At 37.1% G+C, this 18,550-nt stretch overlaps 1 protein-coding gene across 1 annotated transcript; it reads right to left on the minus strand.

Moving 5' to 3' along the window:
• Positions 1–1,387: 1,387 nt before the first annotated feature.
• LOC113197836 (N-acetyllactosaminide alpha-1,3-galactosyltransferase-like) lies at positions 1,388–12,815 on the minus strand. The gene is made up of 5 exons (XM_026410337.1): positions 12,739–12,815; positions 12,029–12,061; positions 9,550–9,600; positions 5,402–5,545; positions 1,388–2,081 (listed from the first exon to the last, which is right to left on the minus strand). Exons 1-5 carry the CDS (start codon positions 12,813–12,815, stop codon positions 1,388–1,390), a joined length of 999 nt encoding a protein of 332 aa, XP_026266122.1.
• Positions 12,816–18,550: the final 5,735 nt, after the last annotated feature.

An 18,550-nucleotide genomic window follows, 5' to 3' on the forward strand; every position in this document is an offset into this window, starting at 1 on the left:
ACACATCAGTGACATTTCTGAGTAGCAGGTACGCATATCTGCTCTAGACAAGATCCTGTACCTTGCACCACTTTTGACTAAATTCAGAGGCATAGTGCTCTGGATATTGGAGGCAACATCTACTGCATTTGGGTGTGCCACTCTGACCTATATATTGAGCACCTGGTAACCCTGCACATTTTGAAGAGAAGGCTCTATGAAAGGTTCAGTATACACAGCAAGGTCTGTACCTCTTTGCATGGGCCAGGTAGAGAATCGATGCTTGATCCATGGGTATTTGCATTATTTCTTCCCCTACCCATTAATAATTCAGTGCTCTCTGATCGAACAAACTAAAAGTGTGAATGTATGCATCTGCAATCCATTGAAATATAAGTTTATATGAGATTGAACTTGGACAGATTGGAAAATTGGTGAAAAAATATGAAGTCCTTTATGGACTTAGGAAATAGGCACACACAGCGATGATTTATGTGTCCCATGAAAATGTTCTCCAAAGAGCAATATCAGTAGAGGAAATTCTCAGTAATCCAGTAAATGAGATAATCAATTCTGCAAAATCAGCCAGCCTCTTTCTGTAGATACCACAGTGCTTCCTCAATGAGTCTATGTACAAAGTGGCCTTGGTGGCAGGGATGGAACCTGTTCCTGGGCTCAGTAAGGTAGCTTTCTTTTCATGAACAATGGCTTTGCTATCTCCTCTGCTAAATATCCAACCTGCCAACAGCTGGGATCCTCCATCATCTGGGAATCCTAGACATCTGATATGGTGTGGGACCTTTTGGGGAAGAAAGTGCTTGTTCATTTGTGCAAAAGATGGAAGGATAGGTTTTCAAAAGGAAAGTAAATAGCATATTTTAGTTTTTCTCTCTATAAATTTTATTTTCATTTGTTTGTAAAACAATATATGTATTTTTTTTTTACTGACTCAAATTTTCTTAAGTAACTATCTGCCCATCTAATAGCTGCTTTAATGTCTTCAAGGTTTTACCTACTGGTGGTATTAGCAAGAATCTTCCTTTCCCCATACCACTAAACAACCATTTTTCTTAAGCAATATGAGAAATTTACATCTTCTTGGATCAATTAAAATGTTTCAGGCTTTATTTTATATTCTGTTCTTGTGTGATCTAACAAATAATATTTCTTCAACATTCACACAAGGTTTGAAACTACTACATCTCCATCTGATTTCAATAAACTCATTCTATAATGACTATGTTCCACGTTATGTGACTCAAAATGAGTGTGAGGAAAAGAATGTTTGTTGTGTTGGTGGGCCTGCCTTTTTGGTAGTTGAACTTTTAATGCTAAAATTCATCCAGTGCTAATTTTCTAAGCAATAAGACAAAATGATGCCCAGAAACATGAAGGAAGGGCTATAAAATTAATCATTCACTCTAAGAAGTTCATAATTCTTAATATCCCAAGAGAGTTTAATGTTTTTAATATCAGAAGTCCTTTTTTGATATAAATCCCAGCAGTATTCTGGTGATAAGATTTTAGTGGGTTTATGGAGAAAGAAATATTTGTTTAAGTGGCTTTCATCATGCCACACTGCTTCAATGTTATTTTTCTTGTCATTCATGATTCCTTTGGAGCATTCCCTGGCAATATTGAGAACCTGAATGGGAGTACCACCAAAAACAGCAGCATGGTAATAAAAATCTCCCTCACCCATAGGTATATAAGCTTCTGATAACTGACTTCTCTCATAAGGCAACACTGTAGAATTTGCCTTATACCAGTAAGTATGTAACTGAGCTACAGACTCTCCCAGAGTCTCCAAACCATATTTTCCTCTGAAGATTTGATCCACATCCATGCAGAAAAGGAAGTCAACTTCATTCTGGATGTGATCCACAATATGTTCACTGATGATCTTCATGCGCATCATACTGATATCTTGCCATCTCTCTTCTCGTTTAATTTTAAAGACTTTGAATGTGTGGAGGCGGCTCAGAGGCATCCAATGAATAGTGGAAAAGTTATCTACCATGACATAAAAGATGACTTTCTGGTCGACCATGAAAAACTTATCAGCAGATGACAAAAAACTGTGCAAATAGAACTGAAGGTATCTGTGAAGTAAATAAGAAGTGAAGTTTGTCTTCTTATATTTTAGTGGAACACATATAATCAAAATACATGAACTGTAACTTATCCAGCCATGCTACTTAGATATGCTTTTTGAATACCATAGAAGATAGGAAAATTATCCACGTGTTCTTTTGCTGTTGGAGTTCTACAGATCATACAATAGACATTCCTCATAAGAGAAATGAAACTTAGATCAGATCCCCCGCAAAATGACAACAACAACAAAAAACAAACAAGAGCCAGAATTTTCAGGGTTATAAGAGCAATGAAACTTGTTTTGGGAGTTGCAGGCAGGAAAGGTCTTGGGTCTCTGCAAGAGGAGTTGTTGCTGTCCACAGCTTGTGTTATGAATAGTTATGCATACAAGATCTGAGATGGTATAGTCAGCAGTGCAGAGAAAAACACTCCACATTGTTTTTCTTAGTTTGTATTATGACTCTTTCTATGGTGCTAAAATAGCAGGGATGGAAAACAAAATTTCTCATTTTCAGTCTTGCAAGTCAATAAAAGATTTCAGAGTAAATAAAATTTCTTAGTTTAATTCAAAAGAGGAAAGGTGGCTCAACTTCAAATAAAGGTTATATAATCCTTAGAAATAAGTTTTGGATATTGATCTAGATTTTTAAAAATATAGCAGACTACAGGTTGGGAGGAAAGTTTCTAGTTCAACACATCTAAAATTATTAGGGAAACTATGAAAAATATCACTTAAAATATTTGACTGGGCTGGATGCTAGCACATGAATCCAACCAAAAAAGTCCAGTTTATCTGTGTGTGTGTGTGTGTGTGTGTGTGTGTGTGTGTGTGTTGGTTAGATTTTTTGTGTCTTATTTTAGAAAGCTTTGCCTCCTACTTAAGGTAATGAGAATGTTCTACATTTTCTTGTAGTAGCTTTATTGTTTTACCTTTTGCATTTGTCTATTATCCATCTGAATTGATTTTTGTATATGAGCGGATGTAGAGAAAATTTAAATTTTTTCTAGTAAACAAAACTTTCAACTTTGGAATGATATTAAATGTACATAAAAGTTGCAAATATATGATTGATAGCTCCCATATATACTATCTTGCTTCTCGTAACATTAATATCATTAATGATTGTACATTGATCAAAACTAGGAAATTTTGAGTGGTAATATATTATTAACTATAGATTTTATTTTGATTTTTACCACTTTTATCCCTAATAGCCTTTTTCATTTCCATGATTCAATCTAGAACACACATTGCATTTACTCATTATATCTCCTAGTCTCTTCCAATCTGTGACGCTTTCTCTCCTTATTATTCATGACCCTTGCAGTTTTGAAGAGTCCTGCCTGATCAAGTATTTAGTAGAATATCTCTTAATTTGGTTATTCCAAAGGTTTGTCAATTTTGATGATTTTTTTCAAAGAACCAATTATTGGTTTTATTTATTTTATTTTTAATTTTCTATTTCATTTATCTCTAACATTTCATTTTTAAAATTTTGATCAAGGATAGTGGAGTTTTTAGTAATGTCATGATTTAGCAATAGAGACACTTAGTGCTGTAACAAATGTATATAAAACAGTGATTTTGACATCCTATTTGATAAGGAATTAAGCAGAAATTGCTTTTTGTTTTTAAATTATTGGATGAGTTTTGGGGCCTTATTTATTTTTTGCATTGTAACTGGTGAATGGAAAATGTAACATGTAAAATTTCTGGCTTAGTTTGCCCTTTTCTTTTTTATCTGGTTCCTCAAAGTAGAAGGTTATCTTATTAATATGAGATCTTTATTCTTTTCTAATGTAGGCACTTATGGCCTCTTGTACCGTTTTTATTTTATCTCATAAATTTTGATATCTTGTATTTTTGTTCATTCAGTTTTTTTGTGATTTCCTTTTTGATCCATTGGCTATTTAAGAGTATGTTGTTTCCATATATTTGTGAATTTTATAGATTTTCTTCCCTAATTGATTTTTAATTTCATTTCAGTGTGGTCATGGAAGAAACTTGGGTTAATTTTAATTTTAAAAATGTCTTACAACTTTTGTGTCTAAATATAATCTAACTGGACAATGTTCCATGTGCACTTGAGAAGAATATGTATTCGTTGAGTAGATTGTACTACATGTTTGTTATAATACAAAATGCATACATTCCTCTTTAAAGGAAAAGAGAGTGGTACTGCTAAATCATGACATTATTGAAAAATACACTGACCTTGGTCAAAAATAAATGCTATGAATAGGGTTGTCTCTTTTAAGCAGCACCATCAATGTGGATTGGGGATACCTAAGTGAATATAATTGTGGTCTATTTAATGCCCCCAGATCTCATTATTGTAGATAAGGAATCATCAATTGTATTTTTTCAGGACTCCATGCTATTTTAAGTAGCCAGTGCACACAATGAGGTTTGTAGATGTGTACATTTAATTTGATGTTTTCCCTATATTTGGTCCCAGATTTTACATTTAGCAAATAATCTTCAAAGTTACATGTTTGATTTGGAATAATTTGCCTACTTTTGTTGATCCTAAAGGCTTCTCTTTTTTTTAATTCATATTTGTTGTTCTCCTGGGGGTTCAAAAGATAGGAAATCAGTGCAATGGCTGCATTCTTCCATCTTTAAATGGAAATATTCAATTGTAATTGTAATTTTTTTAGTGGTTTTGATTTTCTGTTTGCTTAGAAATTAAGCAAAAATTGAGCTGGGTGTGGTGGCATGAGCTTGTAATCCCAGAGGCTCAGGAGGGGGAGGCAGGAGGATTGCAAGTTAAAATCCATCCTCAGCAACTGAGTAGGACCTAAGAAATCAGTAAGACCCTGTCTCTAATATATATATATATATATATATATATATATATATATATATAGAGAGAGAGAGAGAGAGAGAGAGAGAGAGAGAGAGAGAGATTGATGTGGCTCAGTGGTTAAGTACTCTCCTAAGTTCAATTCCCAGTACCACCCACCAAAAAAAAAAAATAAGATTGGCAACAGTCTCAGAAAATTAAGTTACTATTGGGAGAAGATTGCAAAATCAATAATGGAAAAGAAACCTAAGGTTGGGATGTCTTTTTTATGTGTGTATGTGTCTGCTGGGGATTGAACCCGGGGCCTTGTGCAAGGCAAGCACTCTACCAACTAAGCTATATCCCCAGTCCTGGGATGTCTTTTGAGTGAACCTACTGGGTGATGATATTTAGACTTATAGTAGGAACTGGCCTAGAAAGAATAATTATTAAGTGAAGTTATAAAATGCTCAGTAGATTACCTCCCATTGTCTTCAACAAAAACCCTGAATGTAAAGGATATTTGAATCATTACCTACCTTCCCACAGCAAATACAGTCAATCCCACAGTAATTTTACGATTTGCATAATAATTTTTCAAGACTGACTCATTGTAAGTACCATGCCACACAACTGGAGCTGACCATTCAGTAACACTCAAGTTCTTATCTGTGAAGTTCAGTCTATGTCTGTAAGAAAGAGAATTTTTGAATAAGATACATATAATAAAAAAACAGAAGATAAAGCCTTGATAAGCATTGATTATCCTTGATTAAGGAAGTTCTGAGATCAGAATTTCTTTACATCTAACCCAAAGCCTTGACAGTTTTTCTTTTGTGGGTGGTGTACTGGGGATTGAACTCAGGGGCACTCCGCAATTAAGCCACATCCCCAGTCTTATTTTTGTATTTTATTTAGAGATAGAGTCTCTCACTGAGTTGCTTCACACCTCCCTTTTGCTGAGGCTGGCTTTGAACTTGCAATCCTCCTTTCTCTGTATCCTGAGTTGCTGGAATTACAGGCTTGTGCCACCACGCCTGGCAACAGTTTTGATAAACTAAAGAAATAGCATATCAGAAATGGCATGATCATTCCCAAAACACATGTATATTAGTTATACTGTAATTCCAAGGTCTTTGGAGACATAGTTAAACTGACCACCCAAATCTAAAGTATTGATTTATTTTATGTCTAGCTAAGATATCCTGGTCATAGTAGTGTTTTGTTTTGCTTTCTGACATTATATTCAAAAGCCATGTTTTTAAAAAATGCATGTCCTAGTTTTTGCACCCTGAAGTGCTACCAATGCTAATATTGCTGTAATACTGTTGTTATCAACTTTATCAGAACTGTGGAGAATAGTCAAAAGTTTAGAGCAACCAAGTAAAAGGTAGGAATAAGGAGCCTTCATGGTCTTCTAATTTAGCCTATCCCCAACTGCCTCCCCAGTGTGGCAATGGTATTAAAGATAGGAGATGGTGTCTGCAATGTGGGTATCTGCTTCTGAAGAGAGCAGAGTGGACCTCTTCCCAAGGAGATGCGTCTCTTCTGACTTGTGCGAGGGCTCTCTGAAGAACTGACACCAAACTCAGACTTCTCTCAGAGTGGAAAGGTAGCTAAAGGAAGGGTGTTCCTTGAAAACTAAGTCGAAATGCATTCTGCTGTCATGTATAACTAATTAGAACAACAACAACAACAACAAATCCTGCCACTCTGCAAAAAAAGTTATAGTTGTGGCAAACTAGAAACCCTGGAACACTTGGGGAGAGTCATTTTGGACAGTAAGGGTTCTGATAGTCTCCAGTGTATAACAGGGAATTCAGAAATCCATGCACATGCCAAGGGCAGGATACATGCTCAGATAAAACCTGAAAATGCTTTAAATTTTCACCTCTGGTTGATATTGAGGCCCCGTGAAGCAGGAAGTTAGGACTAAGGCAGAATTGAGAACAGCTGGGCTAAGCATTGAAGGAGTACCCAAACAGGGCAGTCTGCAGACTGAGCCATATTTTCCTCTCCTTCCCTCACCTTTCACTCCCTTCCCTTCTTTCCCCTCCCCTACTTCCCCTCCTCTTTTTCTCCTTCCTGCTCCCTTCCTCTCTCTTTCCTTTCTTCCCCTCTCTTCCTCCTCCTCCATCTCCCTCCCTTAATCTTTCTTCCTTCTCTCTTTATCTCCACTATCCCCCACTCCCAAGTATTTAGTGAAATCCCTATTAGATATTGGCTGACCACAAGCTAAAGGAACAGAGATTTCAGAGACCAAAAATGACAAAGAATATGGGCTTTAAACTGGTTTAGAGCTGGCCATGGAGGCCCACGCACACCAGCGGTTTGGAAGGCTGAGACAGGAGGATCCCGGGTTCAAAGCTAGCCTTAGAAATGGCACTGTGCTGAGCAACTCAGTGAGACCCTGTCTATAAATAAAATACAAAATAGGTCTGGGGATGAGGTTCAGAGTGGTAGAATGCCCCTGGATTCGATCCCTGGTATCCAAAACAAAACTGGCTTAGAAAACAACCAAATACAACTATAACCCAAAGAACTCTGAGGAGCATAAAGAATAATTTCTAGAGAGACCATAATACAATAATCAAAATGTTCACTTATTATCAAAAATTATGAAGCATTAAAAGAAACAAGAAAATATGGCCCATTCACAAGGAAAAAAATAACAGAAATTGTCTCCAAGGACCTTGTTGCACAACGGTAGCGTGTCTGACTCCAGAAATTGTCTCCAAGGAATCCAGACATTATATGTACTAGAGAAAGATGCTAAATCAACTATTTGATATATGTTTCAAGAACTAAAGGGAACTATAGGCCAAAAAATTGGGGAAATGATGGCTTAGCAAATAGAAAACATCAATAATGAGAGATTATTAAAAGTAACCAGTAGAAATTATGGAGCTGAGAAGTCAAATAACTGAAATGAAAAACTCATGATAGGGTTTTAGCAGAAGATTTAGGCAGGCAGAAAAAAGTCAAAATATGCACAGAACACTTTACCTAGCAAGAGAGTATACATTCTTCTCAAGTACACAAAGAACTAGGCTCAATTATATGCTGGATTAACACAAATCTCAATAAACTTTAAAAAAAAAAACTAGAAACACACAAAGTATCTTCTTCATCAGCAATGGAATGAAATGAGAAATAAATGACAGAAAATCTGGAAAATTTACAGTATGTAGAAATTAAACATTATAGTCTTAAACAACCAATGGGTCAAAGAAGAAATGACAAGGGAAATTAGAAAATACATCTTGTATCTGGCAATGGATTTTTATATGTGAAAACCAAAACACAGGCAACGGCAACACAACAAATAAATTTGGACTTTATTAAAAAAGCAAAACTTGCTGGGTGTGGTAGTGCATGCCAGCCTGTAATCCCAGGGGCTTTGGAGGCTGAGGCAGGAGGATCGTGAGTTCAAAGCCAGCCTCAGCAAAAGTGAGGCACTAAGCAACTCAGTGAGACCCTGACTCTAAATAAAATACAAAATAGGGCTGGGGATGTGGCTCAGTGGTTGAGTGCCCCTGAGTTCAGTCCCTGGGAACCAAAAAAAAAAGCAAAACTCTTTTCATTAAAGAATACAATAACGAAAGGAAAAGACAGCTCATAGTATGGAAGAGAGTACTTACAAATCGTACATCTGATGAAATCTGATGAATCTAATAACCAAAATATATAAAGTCTTACAACTCTATTGTCTTTTTTACAGTAAAAAGACAAACAATCCAATTTAAAAATAGGCAGAGACATTTTTGTATACAAGAGGCCAATAAGCACATAAAAAGATGTTCATCATCATTAGTCATTAGTCATCTGGTAGGAACAGAGAGAAAGAGAGATAAAACTGGAGCTTTAGAAAAGTGAATATCTAAGGGGTCAATACTCATATGAGAAGGTGTTCAGTATTAATGTGATCAAAAAAATGCAGTGGGAATTTAATTTTATCAGACACTAGCCTATTTGGCATCTATTTAAATGCTTACATAGTTTCTCCTTTATCCATTGCTGTGATGAATCTTCACCTTGAATTAATAGGATTTATCTTGCTGATCTTGTTGATGGGATGCTGTAGCATTTATTAAACTGTTGTCTTTCATAACTAAACCCATCATACACTACTCTGCTTTCTTTTCCTGGGGCTAGGACTCTGAAAATCCTTTTTCTCCTCTGCCAGCTGGTACCATTAGGTTCTGCTAATAGAGGCCCACACAAAACAACAAGGCTGAAGGAAGAGGAAACTTGCTCTTTCCTATTTTTTGCAGGTTTCTTGTCTGCTTCCTGTTCCTGCAAGACCTATCCCAGTAAGCCTTTTTTGCCACAGTAGCGATTTCTTCCTAGAGCAGCCCTTGAATCCAGTTTAGTGAGCCCCGCACACTTGGGCTCTGCTTCTCTCATTGGTGAAACCAGGAGAATCAATCATGTGGTTTCAAACATATGCTTACACTTTTGGTGTGCCTCTGTTCTCGCACCTTTAAGTTTATGTAATTTAAACTGTCACTCAAGGAGAATATGGGTCCAAATACCCAGCCCCAGTGAGTTGGCCACTGCCTGTTTTTTAGAATATTGTAATCAGAGATCTATCCAGTCTCCAAAATCTGGAATTCCAGTAGTGGTATTTGTTATCATCTATTACTTTTATGGATTAACCTCACATGTGTAAGATTTGAATTCTTACCTGGGATTAAACCAATCAGATAGATGCAATTCTGTTTTATTTTTATGAGACCTAAAAGGAAAAATAATGTAAAGAGTCATACTCTATCCTCTAGCTTGAGGTAATTGAGTGTCTATGAAATCATGGGCTGTATTATAATAAAATGCAAAATAAGAGTGAAGTAGGAAAAAAACAAAAACACTGATGAACTTTGATGGTGGTAGCATGGGAAAATCATGGATTCCAACCTCAATTTAACTTTGTTCTTTGCTGCCCAGAAGTCTTTGTGCTTTCATAGTTCTCATCCTCATTCATCTCATTCACAGAGAAAACACCATCATATTAAAGCTTCCTCAACTTTCTGACATGTCATCTTCAAATTTACCCATAGCACTGAACTGTTTTCCTTCTTTAACAATGGAAATATATCCCCACTTTCCATCTAAGGTTAGCCTTAAATATCTTATTTGTCAGGAGCTTTGATTTGGGATTTGGCAATTATTCTCAGAGGGTTTCTCCTAATCCCTCTATCCAATCATCTGGCACTCTCTTCTGGCACTTTGCTGTAGTTTCAGATTTTTACCTACAGCTAAAACCTCACCCATGAACTAAAGACTTGTGTATCTTGCCATGTTCTAAAGCTCTGTACTCAGATTCTTCAAACAAATACACAATGAAGATGTTTAATTTTAAAGTCATCATTTCTCCAAAGTACCTCCTTTTTAGTTTTGGCTTCTGTGTCTTACGGTTCATGGCCACAATGTATGGCATGACCCAGTCTTTACACTATTTCAGCCATATCTCCTTCCAAACCCTTATAATTTGCTTAAACATACTACAACTTTAATTAGCTAATTTCCACATAACCTTCAGATCCCATTTTAAATAGCCCTTTCTAAGGAAAGTGTTTCTTAATCTGCTAAATGAGATTAGAACCCCTTGATTAATAGCTAACACCCATTGAATACTTTCCTAAGTATTATCTAATTTATCCCAGATAGCAGCCCATATGAGATGGGTATTATTACTATTATTATCCCATTTTACCAGATTATGAATTGAGGTAGAGAGAGCTTTTATTATCTTGCCCAGAGTTACACACGAAGGGAAAGACAGGCAGTTTCACCCGACTCCTTCTATTTCCTCTTCTAATGGCACCCTGGCTACAGAGCTGGGGCCCCTCTGGAGAGCCGATCCTGGGATGAGTTAAGGAAGTGATCAGGCAGCTATGGAGCTGAGTCATATATCAAGAGACTCTATCCCTAGGTGCGCAGAGAGGAGTAACTTCAATGTCAAGGGTGTGACTGAGACCTGGAGTTCTACTCAAACACCCACTACCATTGCCTTTGGATGATGCATATTAGTATGTTAAGGCCATAGAATTTTGAACTAACATTAATAACAGAAAGACTTGTGGGTAGGTGGTATTGCATTAAATACATTTGCCAGAAAACATTTTAGATCTATTCCTTCTCCCAGGTTCTATGATGCAGACTTCCTTTTAATGTTTCCATCTTTGCCTAGGGATTTGCCTGTTTTCAGGTCATTAGTCACGGTTCCCTGTTTGTTGTGGATATATATATATATATATATATATATATGTAAGTTTATATATATGTATATATATGTCATATTAAGAAGGTATGCTATATATATGTATATATATAACATATATCTTAATATCTTATTTTCATGCATGGCACAGATTACCTAATTATCTAGTCATGCTCTTAATAGGGCCCTTGTAAGTCACAGAACCATCAGAGAGACAAGGCCCTGGACACAATAAATATCAAAAAGGAAAGTTAATCTTCATTTTACTGTGGGGTTCCATGACTGTATGAATAATTTGAAGAATCTATACTAGTATTGGATCTTGCACAATCTTTGGGAAAGTTTTCCTCTCTGCACATATTTTTGATGGTATGATTGCAGAGGTGGTGTGTGGTTAATGACACCCCCCCCCATCTCTCTCTCTCTTTGGTATCAGGGATTGTACTCAGGGGCCATGACCACTGAGCCACATTCCCTGCCCTATTTTGTATTTTATTTAGAGACAGGGTCTCACTGAGTTGCTTGGCATCTCCCTTTTGCTGAGGCTGGCTTAGAACTTGCGATCTTCCTGCGTCAGCCTCCCAAGCTGCTGAAATTAAAGGCGTGGGCCACTGCACCCAGCTAGTGACATCTCTTGAGAGTCATTTAGCAAGCTTTTACTCCTGTGTGTTTGCCTAGAGCTTTCAAAACTCAAGGTTACTGGGGGCCAAGTTCTGGCTCCTGGAAATGTGATTCCCATATCCAGTTCCCACTCCCCATCAAACGACACTTTGCTAGTCTATGCTTTCTTTGGCTTCTGGTATTCTTAGTTTATCTCCAAGATGTGTTTGTAAAATTGCATGGTTTACCATGCCTGCAGGAACCAAGGACTCACAGATCCTCATGCCCTTCAACAGAGTTTATCTTTGAAGAAGAGGTTGTAGCATGTTTGTAAATAATGACTTACCAGCACTGATACATCATCCATAGTTTCTTTGAGCTTAAGACAAAAGAAAAACATGTTATTTTTAAATGTATAAACAGTGTTTCTGAATATAAGGTGATTGGAGGACTACATCAATCCATTTATTTTATTGCCTAATATTACCAAATCTATTATGTGCCAAGTACATGGTGGTTATAGAGATACAGTATGAACATGATGAAAATCATTATAGGTAGGACCTCACATGCTGTACCTTTAAAAAGAACACATCTACAACCTAATTCTTTGAGACACAAATGAATGAGAAGCCTACTTAATATCATTAGAGCAGTTAATCACTGATAGGTCTATTTGTCTCTAATCATGTAAGGTAAATATAATATATATACCTGAAGTCACCAACATTAGGATTTTTTCTTAAAGATCTTAATAATTTCCAAATTTTTCTCTGACATTACAGACATTAAACTGCCACAAAACTTTAGCTTCTTACTGCTTTTCCTCACACAGGAGGGCTTACACATGTAGTGCGCCTTTGGGCCCACTAGAAACAAAGGATTTGGATGCTGAAGGCTAGGTTTATGTTGATGTATTTAGGTATATTGTATATGTTCAGGTACTATTGGACTGATCTATCTGGATGCTGATTTATTTATGGGCTTTTTACCTTTTGACATAACAGATCCTTTCCAAGTATCAGAATAAAACATTCATTAAATTTTTATAGTTACCTGAAATAATACTTTGTGTGCAAGGCCCATAGATACAGTAAAATCAATGATATCATTATTTTCCTTTTGTATTTCATTCTTTTCCTGGGAGGAAAAAAAAACAGATGAAAGTAGATTAAACTTAGCACAGTATTAAGAGAGTAAGCTCTTGGTGATTTAAACTAGATAACTAGACAATGGACCACAATTAAGGCACTGTTGCTCCTCAGGTGTTATCTACATGAAAATCGAGTTGAGTCAGTGGATGCATTTGGTTTTATTTTGAGCCAGCTGCAGGAAGTCTTAGAACATTAGTGGGTTTTAGATGTTCTTGGTTTAAGAGATTTTATAACCTTTGTATTTCCTAGATTTAAAGGCTTTTTCTCCGGAAAATAAATGTGAAAATCCCTTTCCTAGCCTAACTCTAGGGTAGAGTGTCAGTGAAAAGATAATTAGGAAAGGACTTACCTGGACTCTAAAGATTTATATGAAGGAAGATAATTACTTTAGTTACGTAGCATTGTGGTGTTGAACACTACAAAAAGGTGATGAGACTGATGGCAACATAAAACATATGCCCCTTTGTAAAAGTTCTTGAAAATAAAATTGATTCAGAGCACTGGCTGGAGACTCAACTATAATTTTTAGGTTATCTGTGTATTGACCTTGAATTTTTAGTCATGAACATTATAAAACTCCTTTAGGGTATCAAACCACCAATATGAAATTGTCTAGGCACAGAAGAGGAATTAGGTGTGGCTAAATTTGGTTCAAATTAAAATCTCTTACCTGTTGTTTTCCTCAGATCATGGAGGAATTTAGACAGATTCTTTACTGGAGATAACATTTATGGTATAAGATGTGTTTGAAGAGATGTGTAAATTGTATGAGAGCAGACAGTTTTCAAGCAGGACATTTTGAACCCCTTGAAAAATCATGAATCAGATGCCCAGTACTGGTTCTATGTTACTCTCAAGCAGGTGTGTTTAGTATTTTAGTCTTCTGTGAATGATGACATCATCAGGTTCTTTTTTGATGATGAAAGAATGTATGATCAAGACAATCCATATTCCAGTAACCTCTTTTTTATTCTAGGGGACTATATTTTTGTCCTGTTCCTAAAAATAACAGATCCTTCAAGCTCCTTTTGTTTTGAGGGGATTTTTAACAGCTTTATAATAAAATTTTAATTGAGTTATAATTTACATAAAGTAGAACATGTAATTTAAGTGTGCATTTCATTGTGTTTATTATATATATACACATGTGACTAAAAACCACCTTAGTTAAGATGTTGACCATCTCCAGGACCCCAGTTACTTTCCTTGTGCCTCTTTCAGTCAGTACTCTCTCCTTCCTGGCAAGCTGGTGTAATGAAGATATTGAAAGAAATCATCAAGAACTTAAAGGCAGCTATGATGAAAAAATTTAAGGATTTAATAGAAAAATTTGTCAAAATGAATGAACACATAGGTATTCTCGGCCAAGAGATGGAAGCTACAAAAACAATGGGCTTCTAGAACTTTTAAAAATATGTATTTATATTTTATATACTGCTGGTGAGGCTTACTGATAGATTGAACCCTGAAGAGTAAATGGTCAATGAAAGAAAAGATAATTCAATATTAATCATCTTATTAAAAAAGAAAGGAAATGCTTTGTTAAAATAAATAAATAAAACCTCAGTACCTATAACAGAGTTATCAAGTAGTCTAATATGCAAGTATTTGGATTCCCAGAAATGCAGAAAAGAGAAAATGGAGAAGTAAAACTTAAAGAAATTATAGCCCCAAATTTCCAAACTTTGATTTTACAGAAATTATAAACTTACAGATTCAAGAAGTTTAACGAGTCCCAAACAATAAAAATGCAATTTTTCCTCAAGAAAAATTGTAAAAATGCAAAGCAAATGTAGGAATTCAGGGCAAATTGCTGTATTTTGTGCCAGTCATTCTCTAATTTAACTGCATATTTGAATCATATGGGAAACTAAAAAATCCAGCATCCAGGCTTTACCCCATGCCTATTGAACAGGAATCTTTGGGATGAGACCCAGGCATAAATATTAGTGCTCCAGGAAATTCCAGGCCTCAGCCAAGTTTGAAAAACAACACTTTATGCCTCCTACCACTAAGAAAGAAGCACAACTGGGTTTTGGAGGCATTACCCCACACATGTGGATGACCAGGTGTTTCCCATTCACCTGATAGAATAAAAACAGTGAGTTTCTATGTAGAGCCCTGGACAGGCCTTTCAACTGATTCAGATTGCAAGCAAGTTACTCTGCCACTTAAGACCACAGTGAGCCTTGATGGTAAACTTGCTGCAGAGGCCCGCTGAATTCCAGAGCGCAGGAATGCTCTTTGTCTTGGTGTGTGCTGTGTTGCTACAGCAAAATATTACTGTCTATGGTTCTGGGTTTGTTCAGCAAAGGATTGAAGAACAGGATACAAAGATAGCAAGCAAGAAGTAGGTTTAGTGCAAAAGTGACGGAGATAGACTTCTCCAAAGAGAAGGGGCCTCAGAGCTGGGAATCCAGTGTGGGGGGCTCTTGGCCTATTCTTTTTATGGTCTCTGGAACTTCCTCCTTTCCTTATCTCCTCCCCTGTCCATGCTCTCCTCACTGTTATTGATTGATGCCCTCTCTGTCCACATCTCGATACTGCCGGTTATCGGTGACCAGCCCTGCTTCCCCACATGTTGAAGTTTGAACATTAGAGAAGCACGCCGAGGCAAGCATACAAAGCAGGGTTTATTTTAAAGGGGTAACATAGTTCTTCTGCGAGGGAGAAGGGGACCAAAGCTGGTATCCTGGTATCCCAAGAAGCGAGGTGTTCTGCCCTTTTTATATGTCCTAGGCTTCCTTTGTTCTCCTGCCTTTCCCCTCTGATCTTTCTCCTCCTGCTTGGCAGGATGGAGTAGACAAGGACACATTAAACCTTATAGCTCCCTGTAGGGAGGGAAAATTCCTGGGACAGGTTACCTGGGTTGGAGCAGGGGCAGGTTCTTGATAAGATCCCTCAGGGGACCATCTCCAACTTCCCAGACTCACTCAAAATTGGCTTCCTAAATCTGACCTGACTCGATTTACCTATCTACACTGACTGACTAATTCTGGCTTCAATGTCTGTTTTAGTTTTTCTCTTGGATCCTCTGTTTAAGAGCATGAGTACGGAAGCATCTGTCTGATTGGGTTCCCTGCTTGTGTCCACAAGCACTTTTGTCAAGCAGTAAGTTGATGTCATTAGAAGACCCTCTCCATGCTCCTTTCTTTTGGTCCTGCCCACAACCTCCTCACTTGCCATCTTGCCCTGGCTGCCTAAGCCCTTTTACCTGTCCCTTAAAAATACCAGACTCTATGCACTTTATATAGGAAAGAGGTTCAGTTCTGGAAGTTCAAGAGCATGGCATCAGTATTTGCTCAGCTTCCAGTGAGAGCATCAGGACAGTTCAATCCATGATGGAAAATTGCAAAGAGGAAATGGGCTCATGGAGAAGAGTATGTATGTGAGAGAATCAAGGGAAGGTGCCAGGATCACTTGAGGAGAACCCGCTCTCACAGTAACCAGTCCGGTCCCATGAGAACAAGAACTCCTCCTGAGAGAAAAACATTACCCCCTCTTAAAGGCCCCAAGCCTCATCATGTGGTGACAAATTGTATTCAAACCATAGTACACCTTGAGCAGATAATCATCATTTCCCTCTTTTAAATAGAAGTTATTGTAATTTACTCTCTTTCTTCCTTCCTTCTGTCATTATTGACTATAGTATGTTTGAGTGTAAGCTAATTTCCCACATATTTTACAAATCTGATAATCTGTCTAAGAAACTGAAAGAAATGAAAAACTCTGAGAAGCTTGGCCCTAAGACACTAACTGGATTCAGTAGTCTGCCATTAGGAAGGGGGTGGGCTGGAGTAGAGCAGAACATTCTAGACCATAGTGGGAGGGAGGGAGTACTTTAGTTGTGTAGGAAGAAATAACTTATGCCCAGATAAATGGAATGCATAGATATTTTAAGAGGGTAAATACCTAGCTTTCAACAATAGATCCTTCTTTGAGAACCCCCAGTGAACCTACTCCAGGAGAGAGCTGCTGGGAACAGAAGCAGATGCTGTGCCCTATGTGGATTTTCTTTCCAATGATTTTAGTTTTGAAGGAAGAAACCCTGAGATTGGAGATAGTTGGAGCTGAGTCACATTTATGGCAGACCTCTCGGGAAGTTCATGATTTCCAGCTGATGAGGCCCCTGAGATTCCCTGTTTTTTGCTCATGGCCCGGTTTTAGTGATGTGCTTGTAAAATTTTAACAACTGACTTTAAAAATAAAGAATAAGGAAAGTGAAGAAAAAAGAACCCCAGTTCCTAGTGTTTGCCGATTTCTGTTGTGTAAATAATTTCACCATATGTGTTAGTTAGCTTTTCATCATTGTGACCAAAATACCTGACAAGAACAACTTAGAGGAGGAAGTTTGAGATCACAGTTTCAGAGGATCAATTCATGGTCAGCCAAGTGCATTGCCATAGGCTCAGGATAAGACAAAACACGATGGCAGAAGGACATGGTGGAGAAATGCTGCTTTACTCATGGTGGACAGGAAGCAGAGAAAGGGAAAGGGAAGGAGGCTACAGGGAATGCCCCCAGTGACCCACCTCCTCCAGCCATGCTCCACCTACCTATACTTCCCACCCAAGCAGTCCATTCAAACTAGGATGGACTGATTAAGTTATAGCTCTCATAATTCAATCATTTTACCTCTGAATATTTCTGCATTAACACAGAAGCATATCCAAACTGTAACACCATGCCTATTTTAAGCCATCACAATGACATCACCAAACAGGCAGTTGGGAAATAATGTATAGAATTGGCTCTCACAAGCCAGTGTGAACTGGTTTCAGGACATCACTGTCAACTCAACTCTTGCTTGTCTTTGGTAAGAAACTCTTCAGAGCCTTCATATATGCTCCTTTAGGGGTTTAGACAGAATAAGGGTGCTTCAGTTCCCCACAACCAAAATATCTTAACCTCTAACCACCTCTTATTCTAAACAGTCAATTCACTGAGAGTGTTATAACTTTGACTGTTTTCACAGCCACATCCTTTAAACATTTTTAACTACTTTCATTTATATGCAGAATTAATATCTATTTCATCAAATGTGCAGTCTTCACCAGCTGCAGAAAAGAATGTTTTAATCACTGAAGTTGCTTAGGTTAATAGGGTCCTCTTTGGAAATTTCTGCCCTCTGAGGTCTTGGATAGGGAACTAATTTATTTTAGCTGTGAGTTCTATTTTATTTTATTTTTGGAGCATTATAACTATACATAGTAGTGGGATTCATCCTGCCATATGTGTACATGCACATGACATAATTTGATCAGATTCATTCTCCTGTACCTTCCTTTTCCTTCCTCTTCTCCTTCCTCCGGTCTGCTAGCTCTGCTCTACTAATCTCCCTTCTACTGTTACTATTATTTTAATTAGTGCATTATATTTACATATAAAAGCTGTATTCATTGTGGCTTATTTATACGTAGACATAGCATAATTTTGTAGGTTTAGTTCTCCAATAGTTCCCTTTATCCTCTCTTTCTCCCTTCCCCTTGATTTCACAAAATCTTTTTATTTTTTTTAATTATTTATTCTTTCTTTTTCTGCCTTACCTTGTGAGAGGAAACATTTGGTTCTTGACTTTCTGAGTCTAACTGATGTCACTTAGTGTGTTTTTCTCCAGTTCCATCCATTTATCAGTAAATGACTTAATTTCATTCTTATTTATGATCAGGTAGAACTCGTTGTGTATATATACCACATTTTATTTATTCATTTGT

Source organism: Urocitellus parryii, chromosome 4 (assembly GCF_045843805.1).
Source record: "Urocitellus parryii isolate mUroPar1 chromosome 4, mUroPar1.hap1, whole genome shotgun sequence".
Classification (NCBI taxonomy): domain Eukaryota; kingdom Metazoa; phylum Chordata; class Mammalia; order Rodentia; family Sciuridae; genus Urocitellus; species Urocitellus parryii.